At 48.3% G+C, this 10,905-nt stretch overlaps 1 protein-coding gene across 1 annotated transcript; it reads left to right on the top strand.

Moving 5' to 3' along the window:
* The first annotated feature begins 5,664 nt into the window (after positions 1 to 5,664).
* On the top strand, positions 5,665 to 8,795 carry UBE2T (ubiquitin conjugating enzyme E2 T). The gene has a single exon (XM_077447329.1). The coding sequence runs from the start codon at positions 5,756 to 5,758 to the stop codon at positions 6,314 to 6,316; it is 561 nt and encodes a 186-aa protein (XP_077303455.1). The 5' UTR covers positions 5,665 to 5,755; the 3' UTR covers positions 6,317 to 8,795.
* Positions 8,796 to 10,905: the final 2,110 nt, after the last annotated feature.

Below are 10,905 nucleotides of genomic sequence, written 5' to 3'. Positions count from 1 at the left end.
TGGGCCACTGATGGGCATTTATAGGCAGCATTGATGGGCACTCATAGGTGGCATTGATGGGCACTGATGGCTGACACTGATAGATTTCCCTGATAGGCATCACTGGTGGCACTGTCAGGCATTTTTCATTGGCACTGATTGACAGCTGCCTTGTGGTCTAGGATGGCATACCTGGTGGTCCAGTGTGGTGGTCATCCCTGGTGATCCCAGCAGCATCCTGGGAGGGCATCTGAGGAGGGGCTGCACTGATAAACAATCAGCACAGACCCCACCGTCAGTAGAGCAGCCAATCGGCTCTCCTCTACTCGCGTTCTGTAAGACACGAGTGAGGAAAAGACAATCAATGGCTCTTCCTGTTTACGTTGTGATCAGCCGTGATTGGACACGGCTGATCACGTGGTAAAGAGTCTCCGTCAGACAGGAGAGAGGACAGGAGTTGCGGTGTGTCAGAGTAACACGCCGCAACAACGAGCGCCGCCCGCGATGGGAGCGCCCGGGGGTACGCAGCGGCTTGTTATCCTCATCATGTCATATGACATCCGATCAGAATAACACAACCACTTTGCTGACGTCATTTTGCTATATGGCGGGCGGCAAGTGGTTAATATATGACAAAAAATTTGAAAAGGGGTAAAAAAGGTAAATTTGTGGTTAATTAGAAGTTATAAAGGAACTACAGTAAAACCTTGGATTGAGAGCAACTTGTTCTGAGAGCGTTTTGCAAGATAAGCACTTTCTTTTATTTTTTTTTAAAGGTTTGACTTGATAAATGAGCGATGTCTTGATATACAAGTAGTGTTACGTCACAACTGAGTATAAAAGATAAGAGAGGCGCCTCTAAGCCCCCTTCACACTGCCACGACTTCAAAGTCCGCAATTTCAGGGAATGCCTGTGTAAACTTGAGGTCTATGAACCTCAACTTGCATCAAAGTCACACCAAAGTAGTACAGGGACTACTTTGAAGTCGGTGCGACTTGAAGTCACACAGATATAAATGGTACTCATTGGAAATCTTGACTTGTAATGCGACTTTGCAGTTCCAAGTCACACAAGTGTGAATGGGGCCTTAGTGTAGCAATATGGTTACATTTAATGAAAGTACAACATTTAGCAACTCACATGGTTGATGATTAAAAGAGGCAGATTTAAGTATGCAGGTATCCGGGGTAAAGTTGTCCACATAGACCAGTGATGGTGAACCTTGGCACCCCAGATGTTTTAGAACTACATTTCCCATGATGCTCATGCACTCTGCAGTGTAGTTGAGCATCATGGGAAATGTAGTTCCAAAACATCTGGGGTGCCAAGGTTCGCCATCACTGGTATAGACCATCCTCCGCACCGCAATCGATGACATCTCTTACACGCTGCGCTCCATGAGCCCTTCAAGCCTCACTTTCAGATTGCTCTACTGCACGGTAGTCTTCCCGGCCACGATTGCAGACTGACAGCGGTGAGAGCTGGCGCTCTAACATGCGTTGCAGCGCACCACAATGTACTATTTATCTGCTGTGCTGTGTCAGGGTGGGTTCACACTATCTTCGCACGCAGCTCAGAGCAGGGGTCCGGTGCGTCTCCTAAGGCGGGAACCCACATCCAATTCGCAATAGTGTGAAAACAGCCTTAGGGGAAAAAAAAAACACTATATTATTAGATTACCAAAAGTATTGGGACACCTGCCTTTACATGCACAGGACCGAGCCTATTTCTGACACTTGCTGTTTATAAGTTAAAGTGGAGGGCCACCCAAAAAAAAAAAAAAAAAATGCATTAATAAAATAAAAAAAATGTTTTTTTTCACTCACCTGAAACGCTGTTGGTAGGCAGTCTTCCTAATCTGCCTTTTCCTATTCCGCGGCGCTTCCTCCTCTTCGGTGAGCGGCCCCGTTGCCTTCTGAGACATGTGTGTGTCCCAGAAAACAATGGGGCCATTCACACAGAGCTGCATGACTCGCGCATGCGCAGTAGGAAACGGGAAGTGAAGCCGCAAGGCTCCACTGCCTGTTTTCCTTCGTTAGGATGGAGGCACCGGCACCCGATCCGATGGACGGATCGGCCTCGGGGTGGCCAACATCGCGGGATCGTTGGACAGGTAAATGTCCTTATTAAAAGTCAGCAGCTACAGTGTGTGTACAGTGCAGTGCTGACTTTAAAAAAAAAAAATTACTGGCCGGAACGCCCCTTTAAAATCACTTTTTTCTTTTTGATAGAAAATTACTTAGAACCCCAAACCTTATATATTTTAGCAGGCACCCTAGAGAATAATATGGAGATCGTTGCAATACTTTATGTCACACCGTATTTGCGCAGTGACTTGACAAACGCAATTTTTTGGGGAAAAAATACACTTTTTTTGAATGACAAAATAAGAAAACAGTAAAGTTAGCCCAATTTTTTTCTATTAAATGTTCTATGATGTTACGCCAAGTAAATTGATACCTAACATGCCACGCTTCAGAATTGCGTGCGCTCGTGGAATGGCGACAAACTTGGCACTTAAAAATCTCCATAGGCGACTTTTAAAAATGTCTACAGGGTACCAGTTTTGAGTTACAGAGGAGGTCTTGGGCTAGAATTATTGCTCTCGCTCTGATGATCGCGGCAATACTGCACATGTGGCTTTAACACTGTTTACATATGTAAATGGAGAAGGCCTGGCTTGCTTCTGCGTGTGAGCTCGGAGGGACGGGACACTTTAAAAAAATATATATTTTTGTCCCTTATTTATTTTACTTTTTTTTTTTTGCACTGTCCCTTTAAAAAAAAAAAAAAGTTTGAATCACTTTTATTCCTATTACAAGGAATTTAAACATCCCTTATATTAGAAAAAAAGCATGACAGGGCCTCTTCAGTGAGAGATCTGGAGTCAAATAGACCTCAGATCTCACATTTACAGTTAAAAGCAATAAAAAAAAAAAAAAAAAAATCCCTTTAAGTTAAGTTTGATGTTATTCTGGCCCTCCAAGGGCATAGAGTCGAGTGGGGGCCATCTTGCCCTCACTTGACTTCCAGCCTATCCATCCCGGGGATCGGATCGTTTCCGCGGCTTCCAACAGCTCCGGTAAGCAGCGGAGATGCCTGGGGGGGGAGAGCCTCTCCCTCCTCCCTTAAAAGTGATCTTGTGGCGATTCCGCCACTGAGACCACTTTTATGTGAAAGAGGATCGCCGGCCGTGAATAAAAATACCGGGGTTATGGCAGCTATCTGCTGCCATAACAACGGTATTTAATGTCAAAATATAGATGTATATCCACGGTGGGTGGTCTGAGCTGAGTTTAGGAGTGTGTCTATGGGAATGTTTGATCATTCTTCCAGAAGAGCATTTGTGAGGTCAGGCACTGATGTGGATGAGAAGGCCTGGCTTGCATGTCTCCACTCTAATTCATCCCAAAGGTGTTCTATCGGGTTGAGGTCAGGACTCTGTGCAGGCCAGTCAAGTTCCTCCACCGCAAACTCGCTCATCCATGTCTATATGGACCTTGCTTTGTGCACTGGTCCACATCATTTGGTGGAGGGGGGATTATGGTGTGGTGTTGTTTTTCAGGGTTTGGGCTTGGCCCCTTAGTTCCAGTGAAGGGAACTCTTAGAGTCGGTTCACACAGGGGCGACTCGTCAGGCGACTTAGCCGCCTGACAAGTTGCGTCCCGTTCTGTGCAATGGAACCGTTCTAATCGGAGCGTCTCAAGTCGCTCTGACTTAGAAAAAGGTTCCTGTACGACTTTTGGGGCGACTTGCATTGACTTCTATACAGAAGTCATTTTGCAAACCGCCGCTGAAGTCTGATCCCGGTCGCCTGAGGCAGTCGCGCTGCAAGTCGTGCTGCCTCAGTGTGAACTGGGTCTTAAGGCGTCATCATACCAAGACATTTTGGACAATTTCATGCTCCCAACTTTGTGGGAACAGTTTGGGGATGGTCCCTTCCTGTTCCATGACTGCCCACCAGAGCACAAGGCAAGGTCCATGAAGACATGGATAAGGGAGTTTGGGGTGGAGGAACTTGACTGGCCTGCGCAGAGTCCCGACCTCAACCCGATAGAGTGGAGACTGCGAGCCAGGCCTTCTTATCCAACATCAGTGCCTGACCTCATAAATGCTCTTCTGGAAGAATGGTCAAACATTCCCATAGACACACTCCTAAACCTTGTGGACGGCCTTCCCAGAGGAGTTGAAGCTGCAAAGGGTGGGCCAACTCAATATTGAGCCCTACAGACTAAGACTGGGATGCCAGTAAAATTAATTTGCATGTAAAGGCAGGCGTCCCAATACTTTTGGTAATGTTGTGTATGTTTGTATTTGTTCCAGTGCATTGGCAGCTTATTTCAGGGTTCCAACAACACACTAGAAGACTGGGCCCTAAGACCAGACGGTGGCTTTATAACTGGGGCCCCATAGACATGCAGTTGTAGTGTTATCTCACTGTTATGTTCTCAGGTCATATAAAGCAGAGGTCCCCAACCCCCGACTCATGGCCACAAAGGAGACTCTGTCCGCGGTCGTGCAGAGAGATGACATCATCACTCATTGCCCGCACCTCTGTTCCAAGACCGCTCTACATAAGAGGTGCAGAATATCCAAACAAGAAGACTCGCTGCTGACATAGGAAGCTCTGTATGCAATCAATAACAGAAGAAATGACCGCACTCCGTCATCGATCGAAATGCTTTTATTCAGAACATTCCAAGTGTTGACAAAAAAAGAAAGCCGGTAGACGGGTTTCACACACTTCAGGTGCGCTTAGTCATGAAACGCGTCTGACAGCTCTCTTTTTTTGTAAACATTTGGGATGTTCGTAAATAAAAACATTTCGATCGATGACGGAGTGCGGCCATTTCTTCTATTATTGATTACATAGGAGGTGCAGCTGCGGCCAAGCAGGTGGCAGGTGACGTGGCAAGTTGTATCTGATGACAAGTGACACGATCGGGACTTCCTCTGATTCTACATTATGGTGAGTTGAACTATTTCATTTCTATATTACAATGTAATAATAGAAATAATGTACTTCAATCATCCTGACACCATAACAACCATGGTGCCGGTGTTCTGCCGTATAGTGACCGGCCATCAAATAGTGTCCGTCCCGTACTGCGCAGTACGGAGCAGACGAAGCTTCGGAAAATCTCCGAAGCTGAGCGGCGCCTGCGCCGTGAGTGGAGGTGGTAGCCCCACCATCCAAGCGGACATAGGGTTGTGAATATTAGAGGGCCCCTCGCGGGCGAGCTTCGCTCGCCACGATTCGGGCTCGCTGCGCTCGGCTCTTTTTTATTCCTACTCTATGTCCACTTGGATAGTGGGGATAGAACCTGGACTCACGGCGCAGGCGCCGTTCATCCTCTGCAATTTTCGGAATCTGTGTTGCTGTGTACTGCGCACGTGCAGTACGCAGCGGACACTATCGGATGGAGGACGTTATATGACAAGACACCGGGATGACTGAAGTACCAAGACCTACAATTGCCCTGTGAAATCCCCCATCAACCCCCCCTTGGCATAATTTCGTTCTCCCAAAATGGTTGGGGACCCCTGAAAGACTTTATTCATCATTGTGTACACACTGTGCTGAGTCACTATGGTAACTAGGGGGTGGTCACGTGATCACCTCCCGCCAAAATGCGCGACGCAAGGCCCTGACATTTCCTGCCACGCTCTGATTGGTCGCTTCGCTTGTGTCACATGCCCCCACTCTGATTGGCCGTTTCCCCCGGGCGCGCTCCTTGAAGCTCAGCGCTCCCCGGTGGGGTGACAGGACCGGAAATGCAGCGACAATCCCGCCTGAAGCGGGAGCTCCAGCTCCTCAGTACCGAGCCGCCCTTCGGGGTCAGCTGCTGGCAGTCCGGGGAGCGGATAGACGAGCTCCGGGCTCAGGTGGTGGGATCCGCCGGGTCCCCGTACGAGGGCGGCGTGTTCAGCCTGGAAATCGCCGTGCCGGAGCGCTACCCGTTCGAGCCGCCGCGGGTGCAGTTCATCACCCCCATCTACCACCCGAACATCGACTCCGCCGGCCGCATCTGTCTGGACATCCTGAAGCCGCCGCCGAAGGGAGCCTGGAGACCGGCGCTGAGCCTCTCCTCCGTCCTCACCTCCATACAGCTACTGATGAGCGAGCCCAACCCCGAGGACCCGCTCATGGCCGACATCGCCCGGGAGTACAAGTATCACCGAGCCGCCTACACTGCCACCGCCCGGGGCTGGACCCAGAGACACGCCGGGGCCCCGGGGGCCACACACAAGAGGGCGGGGCCGGAGAGGGAGGAGCCGAGCAAGAGGCCCTGCCGGGGGGAGGAGCAGGGTGACGTCAAAGAGCGGGCTGAGTGACCGGCCAGGGGAGGAGTCTGCCTGATGTAACGTGTGTGCTGCAGAGGAGTCACATGACTTTGTTGTCCCCACGTGACTCCAGAACCAAACAACCCCGCCCACTAATAATGCTCCGCCCAGCCTGCTCCACCCTGAGTGAAAGACATGATATCAAAGGAGGGTTTGCCCCATCCAGCTCTCCCCTCTGATCCTGCCCCGCCCTGACTGATGATGTCACAAGAGGGTCTGCCCAATCCAGCTCTCCCCTCTGATCCTGTCCCGCCCTGACTGATGATGTCACAAGAGGGTCTGCCCAATCCAGCTCTCCCCTCTGATCCTGTCCCGCCCTGACTGATGATGTCACAAGAGGGTCTGCCCAATCCAGCTCTCCCCTCTGATCCTGTCCCGCCCTGACTGATGATGTCACAAGAGGGTCTGCCCAATCCAGCTCTCCCCTCTGATCCTGTCCCGCCCTGACTGATGATGTCACAAGAGGGTCTGCCCAATCCAGCTCTCCCCTCTGATCCTGTCCCGCCCTGACTGATGATGTCACAAGAGGGTCTGCCCAATCCAGCTCTCACCACTGATCCTGTCCCGCCCTGACTGATGATGTCACAAGAGGGTCTGCCCAATCCAGCTCTCCCCTCTGATCCTGTCCCGCCCTGACTGATGATGTCACAAGAGGGTCTGCCCAATCCAGCTCTCCCCTCTGATCCTGTCCCGCCCTGACTGATGATGTCACAAGAGGGTCTGCCCAATCCAGCTCTCACCACTGATCCTGTCCCGCCCTGACTGATGATGTCACAAGAGGGTCTGCCCAATCCAGCTCTCACCACTGATCCTGCCCCACCCTGTCTGATGATGTCACAGGAGGGTCTGCCCAATCCAGCTCTTCCCACTGATCCTGTCCCACCCTGACTGATGATGTCATAGGAGGGTCTGCCCAATCCAGCTCTCCCCTCTGATCCTGTCCCAGCCTGCCTAAATGGAAGGCTTCTCCCTGTTGGTGTCACAGGCTGCTCCACCATAAAGACTGCCTGTGCTATGGAAGGAATAAATGGCCGCCCCGTGTGACTTGAGAAGAACCAATTTTTGGCTCGTATACCTGATGGTTGCCTGGCCCTTGTCTACTCCACCCTCAATGACGGCCTGTCTTATGTATCAGGAGGGTGTGAATGGTGGCCGCTGTCCCTTTGTGACTCCAGAACCAGCTGATCTAGCTTACCCCTCTGATAGTGTCCCAGCCTGCTCCACACTGAATTGCAGCCTGGGTTCTGGATAATCTACATAACAATCTCTGTACCCCCCCCCCCCATGTGACTTCTGAACCAATCTGCCTTCTCCCTGGTGGTGACCCAATGTCGCACATGTCCCAATGTCTCCACCTTGACTGGCAGCTGCTCTTCCCATGTGACTTCAGAACCCATCTTGGTTGTTCCTGATGGTGTCTCAGGCTGCTCTGCCTTTTAATGAGAACACCTGTTATGGATGGGCTAATGGCCGCCCGTGTCCCCATGTGACTTTAGAACTAAACGTAGATCATACCTGATGGTGTTCCAGCACACCGCACCTTTAATGACAGCCTGTTTTCTGTTGTATCGGGAGGGTATGGGTGGCAGCAGCCTCCCCCATGTGATGTTTTAACCAACCAATTCTGCTTACCCCTCTGATAGTTTCCCAATACAGTATTATTATTTTACAGGATTTATATACCTTGGATTACAAGCATAGTTCGTTCCAGAAGCATACTTGTAATCCAAAGCATTTGTATATCAAAGCGAGTTTCCCTAGAGCAGTGATGGTGAACCTTGACACCCCAGATGTTTTGGAATTACATTTCCCATGATGCTCAACTACACTGCAGAGTGCAGGAGCATCATGGGAAATGTAGTTCTAAAACTTCTGGGTTGCCAAGGTTCGCCATCGCTGACCTATAGGAATTAATGGAAATTTAGATAATGTGTTCCAGTGTCACTGCTGGTGTATGCAGTACAGCATGTGGCCAGAGATGTAAGGGTGCCAGTGACGCTTGGAGATGCTCCACTCCCTAGTGTCACTGGCGCCCCCCCTGCACCTCTGGCCACATGTAGTACTGCACACCCCAGAGGCTGGATTCCTGCTTGTCTTACGAAACAACGCTCACAAATTGAGTCACCGTTTACAAAAAAAAAAAAGCTTGTATTGCGAAACGCTTGTAAACCACGCTACTCGGAGTCCAAGGTATTACTGTATGTTCCACACAGAATCACAGCCTGTTATGGATAGTATAAATGGCAGTCGGTGTCTCTGTGACTTCAGAAACAATTTAGCTCCTTCCCCGAAGACCTAATATTCAATATAGTGGATGATCACACTCCAGGAAAATTAACCGCTGTAAATTTAAAGGTACAACTGGAGAAGTGAGACTTCTACCATGCTTCACGCTAGAATGCGTATTAGTAGAAATGTTTTGGTGATGAGCATTAGAAGTTTTATATATATATATATATATATATATATATATATATATATATAATATATTTTTATTTATTGGAGTGTGGCCATCCTCTCTATTGAATATTGCCATCCCTGGTAATGTACCAGGATGTTTCTGGATGACAGCCTGCCCCCACGATCTCCCAGAGTGGTGGCTGAACATCAGCTGACGTCCCCCATGGGACTCTAGTACCAAAAATCTTTTCCTTCATGTCCCAGCATACTTTGCCTTGTGAAGTTGCAGGATGTTCTGGCTGCTGCTGACTCTTAACCATCCCAGTCTTGATGTCCCAGCATGCACTGCGCTGAATGGTTCTCTATACCTTTTATGACCTCACAAGAACAACTTTATCGGTGTTGGTGACTGCATCACCAATCATCCTATAGTCGGGGGGGGGGGTCACAGAATTTCCTTTATAACTTCTTAGAAATATAGAGGTTGTTATTGCTGATGTTCCTTTTGCAAATGCTAGTTGCCTGGCTGTTATGCAGATTTTTCTTGCTTCATCACATTGAATTAATTATTAAAGTTTGGAACCTGTACTGGTGACGCTGCTAGAGTTAAGAATGTGACACTACAGAAAGGCTTTTCTCTGAAAGGATGGCTGGAGGTTGAGTGTATATAGATAATAAAAAATGTTTTATTGATGGTTTATAAAATGTTAATTTATGTCCATGCACGGTTTGCAGTGGAGAGCAATTGTGTAAATATTGTGAACAAAAACCTTTCAAGATTAAAGTTTCCTTAATGATATTGTTCTTATAAATGGACCTCCTGAGTGTTTTGCTACCATTTCTTTCATCTCCTCTTCCCGTTGTCTGTCTGCTTTTAAGTCCTGCTTTTGAGTTTGTTTTTCTCTTTGTATAGTTGTCACCCACCCCATTGTTTCTTTGCAGGGCCAGGACTGACCATTCGGGCTCTCGGGCACTGCCTGAGGGCTCCATGCCACTGAGGGGCCCCATCAGGGTTGCCAGCCTCGATTAAAACCAGGGACAGTATGTAAAAAAAAAAAAAAAAAAATCTTTTTTTTTTAATCCCAAGATTATAGCTGCCCCACCTCTCCAGTACCTTTTCTGTGTGTGTGTGTGTGTGTGTGTGTGTATATATATATATATATATATAATTAAATATTTCACACACACTGTGTAGCCCCAGTTGTCAGTCCACCCCCGTTTCTTTGTAAGTTACAAAATAGAGGGGGGAGGGGGGGGGGGGGGGAGAGAGAATCACAAGAGGTCACAAATGTATTTTTCTTTTTGTTATATTTTTGGCCCATCTGTGTCCTATTGGGGAGATTTCCCTTCACGTCCTGGCCCGCTGCTTAAACAGTCAGAGGAAATACCTGCAAATTTAAAGGTCACCAGTATACCCATGAATTTGGGGTTTACTTTCAGTTTCGATGACACTGGTAATGAGGACAGATAGATTGGATCTCCCTAATTGGGGCACAGCCAGCAATAAAATCTCAGGGATTCTAATCCCTCTCCACTCTATTCAAAACCTAAAAAAACTTTTACTTTTTTTTTGTTTGGGATTTTTTTATTTTTTTGCAGGTGAAAATTGTGCATTTAAAGCCTGTTGGTATGTGTAGTGCATTCATTTTATAGAACTCTGTGACTGAATGATTTGGCCGGGTGGGTGGAGCCCTATGCAGGCGCACTCTTCAAATTGGGAGAAGATCCCAGTCCGTCGTCACTGTTACAAGGGGGGTGGGGGGGGGGGTGCAGGAGTGAGAAAATATTAAGTTTCCCCCTAAAAACAGATGGAATATTTTCCCAAATGTGAAGTTTTACATTTAACCGCTTTCCGTAAAGTGAAAGCAGCACACATACATGGCTAGGCACACGGTTAACTCTTTGTTGCCCATAGGTAATAACTCCTTCCCAGCCAGTGTCAGTTCAGTATTATCACTGATCGCCGTATTAAGGCTGAATATCCGCTTGTTCAACAGAACCTGTCCGACATTCAGCCAGTGTGTAAAGCAGCCTGTCCAACAGAAGCTGGTCTAACATCTGGCTTCTGTCATATGGGCATGCTGGAAAAGCAGTAGCCAATCGCCGTTTGATCAGCGCGCGCCCCCCCCCCCCAAATCAGAACACTTTCTCATTGGGGAGATTGCGCTACTAATATTGCA

The sequence above is a fragment of the Lithobates pipiens genome, unplaced genomic scaffold (assembly GCF_037356315.1).
Source record: "Lithobates pipiens isolate NorthernLeopardFrog02 unplaced genomic scaffold, aLitPip1_a1.2 Scaffold_22, whole genome shotgun sequence".
NCBI lineage: Eukaryota > Metazoa > Chordata > Amphibia > Anura > Ranidae > Lithobates > Lithobates pipiens.
Note: the sequence above shows the minus strand (reverse complement) of the source record. Positions and strands in the feature narration are given on the sequence as shown.

Excerpts from the sequence above, each read along its gene's own strand:
- UBE2T (XM_077447329.1), top strand. The coding sequence starts at position 5,756 with ATGCAGCGACAATCCCGCCTGAAGCGGGAGCTCCAGCTCCTCAGTACC.